The sequence below is a fragment of the Chroicocephalus ridibundus genome, chromosome 5 (assembly GCF_963924245.1).
Source record: "Chroicocephalus ridibundus chromosome 5, bChrRid1.1, whole genome shotgun sequence".
Lineage (NCBI taxonomy): Eukaryota > Metazoa > Chordata > Aves > Charadriiformes > Laridae > Chroicocephalus > Chroicocephalus ridibundus.
This window is the reverse complement of record NC_086288.1, coordinates 73452066-73467025: the sequence shown is the minus strand read 5'-3', so window position 1 is coordinate 73467025 and position 14960 is coordinate 73452066. Positions and strand designations below refer to the sequence as shown.

The 14960-nt window shown below is 36.9% G+C and overlaps 1 protein-coding gene across 6 annotated transcripts in view; it reads left to right on the top strand.

Annotated features, from left to right (window-relative positions):
- Nucleotides 1-10474, top strand: part of SGCZ (sarcoglycan zeta) — a 494345-nt gene extending 483871 nt beyond the window's left edge. For 5 of the 6 annotated variants that reach the window (XM_063336643.1, XM_063336641.1, XM_063336639.1 and 2 more), the window contains one exon: nt 8897-10191. In XM_063336643.1, the coding sequence (XP_063192713.1) occupies nt 8897-9112 (216 nt within the window). In that variant the 3' untranslated portion in view covers nt 9113-10191. Of the gene's footprint in view, nt 1-8896; nt 10192-10458 lie in introns of those variants that run through there. The other variant, XR_010071324.1, reaches the window with a different exon arrangement.
- The last annotated feature ends 4486 nt before the right edge of the window (nt 10475-14960 follow it).

The following is a 14960-nucleotide window of genomic DNA, read 5'->3' as shown; positions in this document are numbered from 1 at the left end:
ACATCTGTGATTTCTCAAGTAGATGTTATGTTGATAGATATCAGAAAACAGGATACCAAACTTTCCCCAACCTTTCCCAAGGAGCTGTTCTGTAAACATACATCCAACAAAGTTCAAAGAGTCTAATTATCTACTGAATACTTGCAATTCCAGTAAGATCTGCAAAGAACTCTACCCTAAATCCACAGAGAAATTCCATCCTGAGGTCTGACCAATGCCTTTCTAGTCCACTGTTTTCTCTCTTACACTGGAGCAGGTCAGAGGAAAATGCAGAAACACTTTGGAAGGCATACGATGATCTCCCACAGCATCACCGGTCGTGCAAAATTACCACATTAGGGCCATTAGGGAATTGGTGGACTGATTACAGCCTGGTGTGAGGAACCAGGATAAACCTCTGATGGATAAAGTATCCATGTATCAAAATACTCATTGGTGTCCTTGCTTACAGCCCAACAGATACACCACAGATTCGCAGACAGTATGGAAAAAAATGTAAAGGGTTTATCATTACTCATTTTTAATAAAACGCATTCTAAACCAAAACACAGTACCTTTGTCAAAAAGAATCTTCATTTTAGCCTGAAAATGTATGCTTCATCAGTCAGGTTTCTTTCTCGAATAAAAGAATGCTGTCTTTGTGAATTGGAGCTGTGAACCATTTTTGTGATAAGACATTATTTGTACTAGAAAAAAAACACAAGTTTTTTTTTTTATAATTATCACACTGATTAAGTAAATTTAACTTTTTAATGTTCGTAAGCTTATTCAAAAAATCATCAAAGATATGTGAATTAACATGTTCCTTCTATAGCATAATTATTGCCCTATTATACCAGAAAATAGCCATGTGGCATCTGGAATCAACCAGTTATAGCCATATAGCAGAACATTATGAATTTACTGTGCGTTAATCTATGAAACATATATTTTCCTTTTATTTAAGAATAACTTCAGAATATTGTTTAAGAACATAAATGTGTTTATGAAATACTTTTCCTCTAGCGTTATTTCTCATGCAGTATAATCTCTAGCCTCCTACATCATAAACTGAAAGCCTTTGCAAGCATTCTGAATTCTGCTGTTTGATACATTTTCTTTTTATTTACTGCTGCATTATAATAATCCTTTTAGCCCTATTACGCATTATAGTGCGTGATCCCAGGCTGAATACTGGGGGCTGTAATTTAGACTCAGATTCTGCTGCCCTTTATAAAGCTCTTGAGCTGCACCCTTGTGAGCTGAGGCATCAGCAGAACCCTTTGATTCAATTATAGCTTGGCCTTTAATTGTGAACTATGTATTATTCTATAAATAAACCATAACCAATGGTTTAAAGCAGCAATCATTTACGAGGAAAAGGAAATGTGAAGCTCCAGGCTCTAGCCGAATCTACTGGTTCACATAAGAGGAAAAAGAACATTTCTCGTTTGGAAATTCAGCACAAGGAGTGCTAGCTGACTGCTGCTGCTTTTACATATGAACACAATGCAAGAGTACAGATCAATTTTGAATTCTGTTGATACCAGATTTTGCTGGCCATAAAAATATCTTAGAATTGAACCTGAAACCCGTTATCGTATAATGGTAACAAGCTTAAAGGATTATTTGGTGTTGTCCACTCCTTGGTCTAACAAATAATTTTAATGGTTTTGACAATACATCACCCTTTGAAGCAGGCAGCTGCTAACTCGCCTCAGTTTTTATAAGGCTTGTGCAGCTGCTACGTACTTTTGCAAGCAGCTTCTACGTAAGCTAGGCTCTGCACTTCCATTGTATCCCGTTGACTGTCAAAGATCAGGTAAGTAAGAGGAAGAAGATGCGCAGAGGCTTCTCATTTTTAGAAACATATTCATATTAGTCACCCTGTCTGTGACCTTTTTCCTATTTATTTCTTTATGCCCTTGGATTTCCTTATCAAATTACCCTCCTTCATAGCATCGTTTGTAGACTGCATTTGGTTGCTTCTGGCGTAATGAGGCTGATCCCTTAGTGAAGCTTATAGCTGTCACTTTGAAAAGGAGCAATACTCTTCAACAGGCAAAGTTTACTCAAAATCAGTGTAGCAGACAAGAGGCCAAGTTTATGTTTACCGTTTTAGCACAACACAGTTTATGAAGCATACGCCCAAGATTATTTTGTAGAGACTAACAAATGCATAAATTACTAACATTTGACATGTTCTATCCAGTTCTCTCTTAAGTTCAAGAGATGTATTTAACGCAGAGATTAACACGTAATAAAACTAGAGTAATTTTCACTTGTAAACCCAACCAACAGTGCCATTTCAAAGCTTTGGGTTTTGGTGGGGGTTATGGATGTTTTTTATGTTCTGAAACAGAAAAAAAAAAGAAAAAAGGATTTTTTTTAAATTATCTAAATACACTGAAATGGAACTACCTTCTTCTGCAAGGTGCTTGCCATGGCTACAGAGGAATGGCTGGTCAAAGGCAACAACATTTCCCAGATTAGTCCAATTCAGACAAGTTATGTTTGTCTGAGATTAAATGTTTGCAAAAAAAAAAAATTAAATGTTTGATATGGATAAAGTGAGCTCAGTGAAAAATAAGCGATGGCAGGCTGCAGGGCTCAAAGAGCCAGTTTATTCACCAAAAATTGCCTAACAATTACATGCTGCGTTTTTTGGTATTAACCACTTGACTTGTCACTGTTGTCTGGGAGGAAAGACATTAGTGGAAATGAAGGAAAGGAAAGGAAAGTGAAAGAAAGGAAAGGGAAAAAAAATTTCTGTATTTTTTTAATTATTGATTTGAAAAATTCTATTAAGATGTTTCGACAGATATTTAAAATTATTAAATGCCGTGTTATTTTTAAACAACAACTTTCATTTTCAGCTTAAAACAGTTTCTAATGTATAAGTTAAGTTACAATAAAAATACTTTTATGTAGAAGTCTACAACCAAAATACAGTGTTCCCAACCTACAAAAGCAAAGCGTTTTAACTGATATCACCCATCTTTGAACTGTTTGTTCATGGGCAAATTTTGAAGACCAACACCATAAGCCATTTTATTAGAAAGAAAAAAAAGACGTGAGAATGAATAATTTATTATATAAATAAAACATTTTTCCGTTAATACCACATTTTAATCTAGTTCTGATTTGAATGGTAATTAATTAATAAGTTTTTGTACTTGGTAGACTAAGCACAAATATTCCAAATACATTTCTCTTTCTGGGTTGGGTACATAAATCATAAAGAAGTCACATATTTCCCCTGATTTAATGAATTAGCAAAGACATATAATATTATGTAGAATTTGATTCTGGGAATTCTGGTGTACGAGACTACCATTGGCACTCCATGAACACTGGAGATTGTAAACATCATCCCTGAAAATGATTTCTTTAACAGAAGGAAGACGTACAGCAGGAAGTTTTGGCTTCCGTAGCCACCTGTGTAAATTGCACTGGAGTTATAACTCGGAAGTTACAATATATGCTTGTCTTTATTTCACATGAATTTACAAAAACGTGTACTTAAAATAAAACTCGACTCTCATAAACACCAACTCATTATCGAAGAGTCAAAACGTAAATTCTTCCATTCAAGCAGGAGCTGTACATTTCACTGATGTACAATGGTATGTTTCATGCATATATGTGTTCGTTTTCAAATCACTTTCAGTTGTCAATAGTTCCAGGCATAACATGGAGGTGGGAATAGGAGCAATGTTAAGAAAAGAAGAAACTTGCCAGGTTGGCTCTGTCCGGGTGTATCTGGTAGGATCTTTAGAAAGAGAACATTCACCACACCAGACTACGCTTTGGTCTAAAGGTCTCATTTGTTTTGTGGTGAATCCATCCTGCTCTTGTAGAGAAGACATTTTCAATACGCAGGTTGTACTAGATCTTTGGATCTAGTTGTTCCTCGATATTATTTATCATTATGACATATATGGTTCCAGATATTGTGCCAGCATGTGTTTAGATTTTACAGTAAATATGCTATCAAGTTAATATTTTAATTTTCCATTATGATTTCTTTTTTCCTCAGAACTATCTTTCAGATTTAATGAAAGCTAGTTTAGGTGATTGGTTTTAAAATGAATGTCAAAAACACAGATAAGCGTTAGAACAAATAGCCCATGTGAACGAAATTACTGCAATTTATCCTGTCTTCATACCAGCATACGAAAATAATATAGTTGAGTGTAGTGACCCATCTGTATAATCCTGTTTGTATGTATGCTTCTGATAGCATATGGAGAAGAGCAAAAAGACTAGGCAAAATTTTGCATTGTTATAATTCAGATTAGTTCTGAAGAGCCTAAGGGAACCCAAAAGGTTTTAGTGAGATGTCATTATACTGTCTCCTCATACTGGTTGATGAACACCAACCTTTCCGCTTTCCTTCTTTTCTTCCACATTTCCTCCAGGTTCCTGCCATTTCTTACCTATGCTAGCCCTGAAATATGCCTTTGCATCTCTGTAGAATTACCTGTCTATTCAAACTGTAGATGAATAGAGAAAATTCTTCAATATTTATAAATCCTAACACTTTCATTTGGCTTGATCAGCTTTGCCTGTCATCTCTCTCTTGAGGGGACTTAGTCAAGGGCCTAGTGGAGCACTTTTATACATGGCAGGTTCATATCTCTGTATGAAACAGCTTGTAGAAATATTTGATTTTTTACATCATGCCTGTGTCTTGCCCACTGAAAGTTCTCTCCTTCCAGTTAGTTCCTTGGTTTGCAGATAATCTGTTTTCTGGCTTGCCTTCCTCTCCTTTTCCCCCTCACTGTTCAGATTAACAGCACAGTCTGATAAGCAGATGACTTGCAGATCTCCGTTAGCAAAAAATGTATATAAAATAGTACAATTTTTCCATTCCTATCACCCACCCTACAGGCTGATTCAGTTTGCTAGTTTAATTAGTCAGAAATCGGGTCTACTTGTAAATATTATAGGGCTAATATATTTTTTTCGGCACTAAAATGCACAAGACATAGCAGCGATCTAGGATTCCTAAACCTCAAGTATTCAGAGGGAATGATGCTGCTGGATGCTCTGCTCTCTGATGTGAAATTGCATTTCTCCGAGTAACGGCTGCCTTTTCCATTTTGTAATCTCTCAGTCAGTCTCCTACGATGTTTCAAGAACAGATAAAAGTTTTGTTTGTATCCTGGCCTATTTATCTGCTGAGGTGTGAGACTCTCGGAAAGAGATGCATATGAAGTATTAAATGGCTTATCTCACACCTTTCACAGCACAAAAGATTAGAGAAAGACGGTGTATACAGGCGCCTACATTAACTACTGTCATCTAGCAACAGTGTTCCCCGAGAATCTAATACTCTTCAGGTTTTTGTCTTGCCACTTCTTCCCTTCTCTTTAAATGCTTCAGAACAGCAGGCATAAAACGGTGAGTAGTTTAAGTTTTACTAATGTTGGAGAACTTTTTGGCCATGAATTTCAGTTTTCAGGAGAAGACAGGAGCGGAGAGGATATATCCTCAAACATGGACTATGTTCTTCTCAAATTCTTTTCATATTGGGCTATTATGATGACACATTTGGACCCCTGCTTGACTAATAGGTAGCAATGTTGCATCTTTAAATTTAATCTTTTATTTATAACCTTGACAGCGTATGTATAGAGTGGATTTTAATGCTGGCTTTTAGCCATCTATACTAGTCCTCTTCATCTCGGGCACCCCCAGGGATTAGCTGTAGGAGTCTGTTTAAATTGCATAGCCTTCCCATCTTTCTGCCGTGGCACGGAGCTCGTTAGACTCACCGCAACAGATACACCCTCACAAGAAACCAGACTCTGTACCCCAATATCCGCGTTGCTCACCAGATGTTCTGGGACGTGTGCTGCGACAGGACCCCATAGCTACCGCTCAAGGTGATGACACCGGAAAAAAGCTGGGCGGATCTACATCACATCATGAAATTTGTAAGCACCAGTGGAAAAGCATGCACATTTATGCTTAAAAAGATCGTTTGATATAATCAGGAAAATAATAACTGAGCTACATCGTATTATAACGCACACTGGAGCAAGGTCCACTGGATTAAAGCCTTAGAGCAGTACACTAGAGAACATCTGCAATGAGGGGCTGCAGAAGCGTAGCTGTCCTAATGTAAGCAAACACACACAAGTATTGACCTCCTAGAAGAAAAGATAATAAAGAGATTTCAGTCTAGCCTGATCTCTGACACATATGCCCTCTGATTTTTTCTGTGTTAATTCTTGTTTGAATCAAGACATGTCTTTTAGAACCCATTTACAGATTTCTCATGATCCTTCCCCATCCCCACTGCAGCTAAACTGTTAAAATGGCCAGTCACAGGCTCTGTCAAAAGTACGAATAGCTAATCTTGTATTGTAGTTGCATTTTCTTACATGTATGTTTTCTACACTGAAGTGCCTTTTATACTCACATATATAATATTCTAATATCTCCTGCTTCCATTTTTTTTAAACAAAAGCGTAGAAATAGTCTTTTCCTTATCTCCTTCAATATTCCAAGTATATCACAGCTTACTGAAATCAGTATTAAAAGTCCGAAAGGCTGCTCAGATTTTTTTTTGAGATCTATTTGTTAAAAGTTATCAAGAGCGGCTGATTAAAAGTATATGACATTGCTGGCTCCTGTTTAATATCCTGCTCAGTTACTGTTGAAATTGAAAGTATTTTATCACAGTCGTGTTCTGACATCAGTACTTGTTCTTTCTCCAAGTACAGAGCTGTACTGAGCACTATTCAGCATAAAGGATACGCTTATACTTAGATAGAGCGTGTGCTGTTGAATGCTACTGGGTTTTTACACAGTACTGTTGATAGCTCCACCATTGCTGCGTTAATAGCAGACTTGTTAACATTTATTCTTCATGTGAGAAGTGAGAGAGTACTTTTTATTAGCCATCACTCCACTGACGGATGATTATGTCCTTTGTTTCCGTCCTACATATTACCAATTCCTAGCTTCTAGTTTGCTATCAAGTTCCTTTTTTGTCCCATCTGTTATTTTCTTTTCTTATTACACTTGCTGTAGTTACTTTCACATTTACTCCTAGCTGAGCTGAATGTTTTTACGTGTTTAATCTTCTTCTTCAGTTGTAATTCTAGCAGAACATTATGAAATTGTTCCCAACACCATCCACGTTTCTTCCATCTGATTTATTTCTGCAGAGATTTTTGACTCCTACTTATTTCAGGTCTATGATACTGGGCTTTTAACGTGTGTATGTGTGTATAAATACATAGTTCCTTTGTCGTCCAAATTACAGAACAAAGATAATAATTTGCTGCATTTTAGTTTCGAAATCAATTCCTCTATCAGTCAGGATGTGAATTAAAACCGGCATCGTGCCACGCAGTTGTCCCCTGTGCCTCTGAGATTCTCTCTTGCCGTCCCTTTTAGTGTGAATTCCCAGCGATGACAGTACTTTACTCTGGAAGCTGGAGAACTCGCAGTGTGTGTGTGGGGGGTGTTATATTGTTTGGGGCTGCTTCCAGCCTGTATTTCCTTTGATGATCCCAGTCACTTCCAGTGCTTCTGCTGTGCATGGTAACGTGACCGTGCATCAGTCTTTGCATGGAATTTTATCCAGTCTTCTCTAATTTGTCCCCGCCTGCTCTCCTTCCCTTCTCCCCAGCAGGGCCTTAGGAGCGCTCCTGCACTGCTTTTCTTCCATACAGCGCCGATTTTATCATAAAGTAATACTTGTCTCCTGTAGAAAAAAACAATACTTGCCATATCTCCTCAGATTCTTTACATGTACTGACAACGTTGTGATATAATGGTGTCAGGGTGGCTTTGTTGGTTTTCAATACTGTATAACAACACTAGTAAGTATTTAAGCAAATCACCTTTTCCTAAGCCTTATCTGAAAAGCTTAAATCCATTTTGATTTGTTACCTCTTTTCTTGAAGTTCATGGTCTGCACGTGAGGCCATGACTGATCTTACTTTGGCTCTCATTTACTCCTTCCATGAATAAAAAATAAACTCTAAGCAGCTGGAAGCTCATCTGTTTGTGCCAGTGGAAGACACGAGTTTTTCCTGCTTTAGTTACCTGATTTCATGATGTAGTTTTTCAACATCCTGAAAACGTATCATAAGTGTAAATGCTGCAGAACTCAGTATAGATTCATGAATGTTACTGGTATTTACAGTCTCATACTGACTTATGTTATTTCCAATGGAAGGAGATTAAAAAAAGAATTTTTTAAATCATATTCATTGTTCAGAAACAAGTGGGAATAGCTTGATGACCTTCTTAATGAGACTTTAACCTGAAATATTTTCTCCTCTTAATTTAGGTCAAATAAGCTCTTTATTTTGTGCGTATGACTCTGTACCCTTATTTAATTATTCTCTGGATGTAGCTATTGTTAAGCCCCTATAATTTAGCACAGTTCAGCACATATTTCCAGCTGCTTACAGGAGCACACTGGGGAATGTGCTTCAATATCACTTCACACTTATTAAATACAAATTCTTCCAGAGCAAGGATATGCTACTGCCGTGAATGAATAAATTTTAATCATAAAATATACAAGTGAAAATTCAGCCTATTCAAGAATATTGTCAAAATGATTTTGTATGACGCTGCTTGTGTCTGAATAAACGTGTTGGGTGAAGTGTTTGCGTATACTGTAGTAATGAGCGTTCATGGGTATTCAGCTGCTCAGAGCTGAAAAACAATAAATGTCAGGTTTTTTATTTCTAAAAATAATTATTTCTAATATCTATTTCTGATGTTTCTAGAAGCCTTTTTTAATACTTCTAATAAAAGATTTCCTTTTTTTTATATGTATTTCTAAAAAACTCATGACTGCCTCAAAACACGGCTTTAAAATATGTCACGGTGCTGAAAGAAAATTTACTTACTCCTTTTCCTTTTTTTTCTTTTTTCCTCGTAGATATTTTTAAACGCAGATACGATCCGTCTGGGAAATCTACCAGTGGGTTCCTTTTCCTCTCCTCCTCTTCCTCCTCCTGCCTCCTCTCCCAGCTCTTCAGCTCCTCGCCAGACTATCTATGAGCTCTGCGTCTGTCCCAATGGTAAACTTTACCTGTCCCCAGCAGGAGCAGGCTCCACATGTCAATCCAGTAGCAACATCTGCTTGTGGAGCTAGAATGACTCCAGTTTTCTCCTCACACAGAATAGCCTTTTGTTACTATCCCTCTGCTTCACAGTTCTGCTCGGTTTCCTTGTGACAAGTTCGACGCTTCAAACGGCCTGCAGAGCAACTTCTTCCAGTGTAAGCAGGAATACGGCGCTGCCTTCTCTTGTGGTTCGTGTTGCCACCCAACGTAGAGACGGGAGTGAGATATTCAGAAATCAATGTATTCTTCATCAGGAAACCTGGAACATAATATCACCTTTTGTCCAAAAGGGAGAATAACACAGGTGCCTTTGCTACATGAAGTGAAGCACATAGTTTTAGATTTTTGCAGGACCTGGATATGAACTGCACATATATATATATATATATATATACAGTACATAAACAAATTTGCCCAGAATCTGACGGTGAGACGAATTGGTTCCCCCTGTATGATAAATAACTTCACTGTCTGAAAGCACAATTTTCCATTCATCTTTTTGGATGTAAACTTTTATCCCGGAATTTTAAAATTTTGAAGCATTGTGTGATGCTTGCTTTACTAAACAATTAAATTCAGTAAATGGTTTTTAACACAAAAAGAGACAGAATCCCTCCCTGAGTTTGGTTTCTTTCAAAGCGTGTTGTTACTCTTTGTCTACTAAGTCTAGGGTTTTGTACACTAGGTAAATTTTGGAAGTGCTCAGCAATATTACCTTTCCGAGGTAAAAAGACATCTGCTCTTGTTTGTCAGATCTGAACGGCCTTACGTAGCATTTTCGTGGCTACTGCACGCAAAGCGATTGCTTTAAGTAGAACAGACGGTTTCTGGGAAAGAACAGGGTAAAGAGGGAAATACCGATGATACGTTTGTTGATCGGTGTGGTGCTCTCCACGAGGTATTTATAATTGGCAAATGCAAAAACAAGAGAAAAATGTTCTAAAGGGCATCTTGTCCACTTTCGAGCTGTGTCTGTCTGCTGCCATTTGGACGCAGTACAAACTTTAGAACTGACGTGATGTGTAATGCTGAGCAGCAATGCACTAACTGGTATGACATTCACATTTATTATTCTCTTTTGTTTACCATCTGCTGCTAAGGTTTTCAAAGTAATAGTAATATATATATATAAAAACACATATTAAATGACATTCGATATTAAAAAGTACATTGGTATTACATGGACTTTATCAGGCCTGGGTTTAAATTACGCAGCCCCGTTTGCACTCAGATCTCACTACTGACTTCCTTTTTTGACAAGTTTGATGTGGGATTTCTTTCTCGTATCAATGTTCATACTTGTTTGGCTTGACTGGTAATTGAGATCGTGAAGTTATGGCACCATTGATTAACAAGACTATCTTGAAACTTGCAGAACCCAGGAATGTAAAACAGTATAAAAATGTTTCCTATTGTGGAAGATGGCTTGAGTATATGAGGTAAGTGTGACTTTTAATTCTGTCCTTTAAATAACATCGCCTAGCATGTAGCTTTAGTGTCTTCTGAATATATAATCGTGGCTTTTGCAAGGTAACTCTAAAGTCAGGGCAGGTGGGTATTTCTACGCAATATTTTTTATTCTTAGGGAAAAACAATGAAAATGAGCAAACTACTACTGTGATTACCTTTCTATTTTATTACCACCTAATAAGGTTGACTTTGTTTTCGCTTCAGGTGAAATTCACTCCTATGCAGAAGACCAGCACAAGACGTGTCCACGGCTTGACTGGTGCTTGCCGTTCCATTGGCCCTCTCCAGAGGTGTGAATTTCACCCCATAGCAAGAATTCTATATTTGCCGTTCCTACCAGTTCAATGAACATTTTAAACTGATTATTTTATCTCTTCAAAAGAAAGCTGTTAGCAGCCGATCCGTTATTTCTTTGAGAATTTTAGTCTTTTACTTGGAAAGAAAATATATTAGAAAATATTGCAAGAAAATGTATTAGAAGCCTGAGGATTTTTAGTAAGAGGGACAGAAAGAGACACAAATGACAAAGAAGGTGATAATAAAACAATAGAAAGTGTAGCCATACAATATACCCTTAAAACTGTATGGAAATAGATGTCTTATGCACACAAGTAGTAGAATGGTAGTGTGGAAGTCATGTGGATAAACAGTATTTCAGGAGTATTTTTCACATCTGTATGAGGACACATCTATATGTATTCATTACTTGTGCACACCTACATACACTGGTTGCTTAAAAGATGGGCAGACAGACTGTAGTGACTCATCTATTTGGTGAATTAAACTGTGGCTTCTTACAAATTGCAAACAGGTAGACTGAGGGGTTTTTTTATGTCTCCTCAAATAAACCCGCAGGATGGCTTGCAGATACATTGTCATGATTTTTCCATTGAGATTTTCTCATTTTTTTGCTCGTCACCTTATGTGCTTACTTACCAGTGATATGGACGAAAAAGGTTTCTGCCCATGGGATGGAAAGACCCAACCTTTATAAATTTTACACAAACTCATTTGGAATGGGCAGGTAGAAGAAAAAAAAAAAAACAACAAGCCAACTCTTTTGTTACTAGATTCATTTTAAGAGCAAGGTTGGAATAGTTTACCACTGTGTATGAAGAAGACTCATGACAGAGGTGTGGATGGCACATTGGACTCAACAAAACCAAGCCAATAGGTCCACATAGCTCTCTACTGTCGGGATTTTCTTGCTTGGAGCCCCTTCAGTCTGAAGTAGGGAGTATTTGAGAGCTTGAGCAACCTATAAAATAGCATAACTAGTTCTCATAATGTCTTAATATTCTGGTGAGCTTCATAACATTGATGTTTTACTTTAAATCCATTGAAAACTGTAAAAAGGGGGAAATCTCAGTTTTCATTTTATAGAATATTTCTAGCCCACAAGATTTCAGAGAGTACTGGAAAAGTGATTTCAACACATTTAGAGAACTAAAAAATTAAAACACCAATAATCTGTAAGCAGCAGCAGCATTCCTGCGTGGACGGAGAAACAGACCCAGTGGTTTTAAATGTTTGAAGCTGGCAATAGTGAAAACCTCAGCGGTAGAGCTCTTCCGCTTATAGTGTGCCCCAAAAAGATCAGAAAAATGGCATAATCCCACAAAGTCATTTCAGATGGAAGGAAACTAGAAGATCGCAGCGCAAATATCGTATTAAAACATGGAGCTGTAGCTGTGCCATTTCAGTGCTGGTTTTATAATGCTGAGGTCGTCGTGTGCAAAGCCATAGGAAACTTTCAGATTCTTTTTCTCACCTTCCTTATAGATTCCTGGCCCCATCTCCCAAGTTATTTCAGTCTTTGTGGCCATTTATAATATCTAATGTGCAGATGATGGTTAAGCCCCGGCTAATATTTCTCTAGGTAGTATCTGACTGAATATTTTGATTGTGTCTTTTAGAAAAGAGGTGCCACTTCTAAATCTGGTTAAGGCAGGAGTTTCCCATTAACAATTCACTCTGTTGTGACAATTGTAGGCAAATATTGAAGACCTTAGGATATTTTTAAGCATTAGTATTAGCGCAATTTTAAAAAAAAGAATAATCAGTGTCTAAAATATTCCTCTGAGTTTTTTTATAGTATATGAATACATGTATCAAATAAAGCTTCTTTTTGTACTAGAATGTTTGTATGGGAACCACTAAGATGGTATTGCAGCTGTTGGACTTCTTCAGGGCTATCCTTATGAGAACAACGAACTATATGAAAAGACCTTATTAGCTACATGTATTTAATATATACGATAGATTTATCTTCTGTAAAAATCTCTGTGTCATGGTATTACAGGATACTGTCTCTTTCTTGTTTAAAAAAAGAAAAATAAAAGCATCGGCCAAGCTCTCTGAGCACTGTTAGCTGTACGGTTTTGTATTGCAGTTCATTCATTGGTTAAGTGATAAGACCAAAGACTGACACTTCTATTATATCTAACGCTATGACACTGCTGCTTCTACTAATTCTGTTGGAATGAAGAGATGACAAGTTGTAATTACAACATGAAATTGTAACATAGTTTAGATTTGTGCAGCATTTTTGAGCTGTAGTTTGTTCACTTTTTTCCAGGGTTTAAATTTTTTGTCCGTGTGGTGCGACTACATTACTGTTCATGCGTATGAGGATCTTTTGCTGTTCCTAGAAAATGAAAGAGTGTGTATTCCAAAACGTGCCAAGACATTGCTTGTTTCAGCTGAAGTTATACTGTTTTGCTTGCGAAACAGTGGCTTGACTGGATAACAGAAGTCACTTTAAATCATTTTAGATGCAGAGGGCTTTTAAGTCTGGGTTGCAGATACAGCCATAAACATCTAGAAGGATTTAAAGAAGAATGTTTAAGATATTTAGTTGCTGACACCATGTATTCTTTTTTATGATTTTTTTTTTTCAGATTCTAAATCATTGTCTAAATAAAAAACAAACAAACAAACAAACCAAACCTTAGACTATGGAATTGTTATCAAGAGATTCACTGTAATGCATATGTAAGTTGGATCGAAGTTTGAGTGTCATATTGTTTCAATCAGTACTCAGTAAGGTCTGCCAACCACTTTTGGTTTGTAACCTTCATGTTGATGATTTTCTTGTGTATATAAATATATATAAATATATAAAAAGATGGGAACTATTTTCTTACACATACTATGCAATATGTTTGTAAAACGGCAATATTACCAAAATTACAAAAGCTGTGCTTTTGTACTCTCTTGCTTTATGTAAAACAAATCTTTTTTCTATTTAATGGACTGTGCGTCTTATAACTGTAGATAACATTATTCGAAAGCAGTACACTGAAACGTTAAGGTTTTTATTTTATTTTCCTTGGATTTTTTGTTTTATGAAAACAATAGCAAGGTTTTGGAAGTTGGAAATTGCTTTTTCTTTGAAAGCTAGAACTTTTACAGCATGTAATTAACACAGTCGGTCTGAAATCTCTCCTGTACTACTTCCATTTGGTCTTAGCGTTTTCATCTGGTGCTACTATGTAACCATAAATAAAAGTGATACATAAAATAGGAAAAATATCAGAATTATTTCAAGAATAATCAAGTGGGAAACTTTGTAGGGATGAGGGGAAGATGGAGGATAACTGACGAGACATTTTTAGGTTTTCTGTGTATTGTTATTTAATAGATTTTTTTGTTAGCATGTGTTTCCTTACTTCTGTCTACATTACCTGTATGGTAATAGCTTTAATTTGTTTTTCAATTTTTTGTCCTCACACACAATATAATAGAGTTTTATTTCAAAAATGTTTTTGAAAGCGACAGACACTGCATTTAAATGCAGTGCTTAGGTTAAGGAAATCCAATTTTAAAGAAGTATAGGTTTTATTTCTACATCAGCATTGGTAAAGTTAAAATTAAAGTGCTGCATCTCATCTGCTGTAAAAGCATATTACACTACTCATATTCCTTTTTACCTTGCCAGAACAAGCATAAACTGTGTGTTTATGTTGAAACTGCACCAATTTACAAGCCACTTGACCATTACACAGTCAGGTAAAAGGTCTTGTGGCGATGTCGTCAATGTGAACAAATCCTCTCTGATCCTACCCGGTTTAAGTTGGGCAGTGTCCGTTCTGTGAACGGCCACTACAGCCTTGCACGGGGCTCTGGCAAAAAGCAGGATGAGCATTTGGGCGGTTTCTTCGCACTAACCTCCTGGACGCCACGCTACGATTTCAGCAATATCCACAGTAGCCAGACAGTAGCCAGCTGCATAATGCCTCAAAAAAATCACAACTTCGGTTCGAGAGCAAACAGAAGTTGTGTAGAACTATCGGTAATCTAAGTCCTGCTAAGTGTCAAGTGGCTGAAGCACAGTAGCTGGTATGGCAAGAAACTCTGAGCCATTTTAGTCCAACCCAGGAAAACCTAATGACACTAAAAAATAAT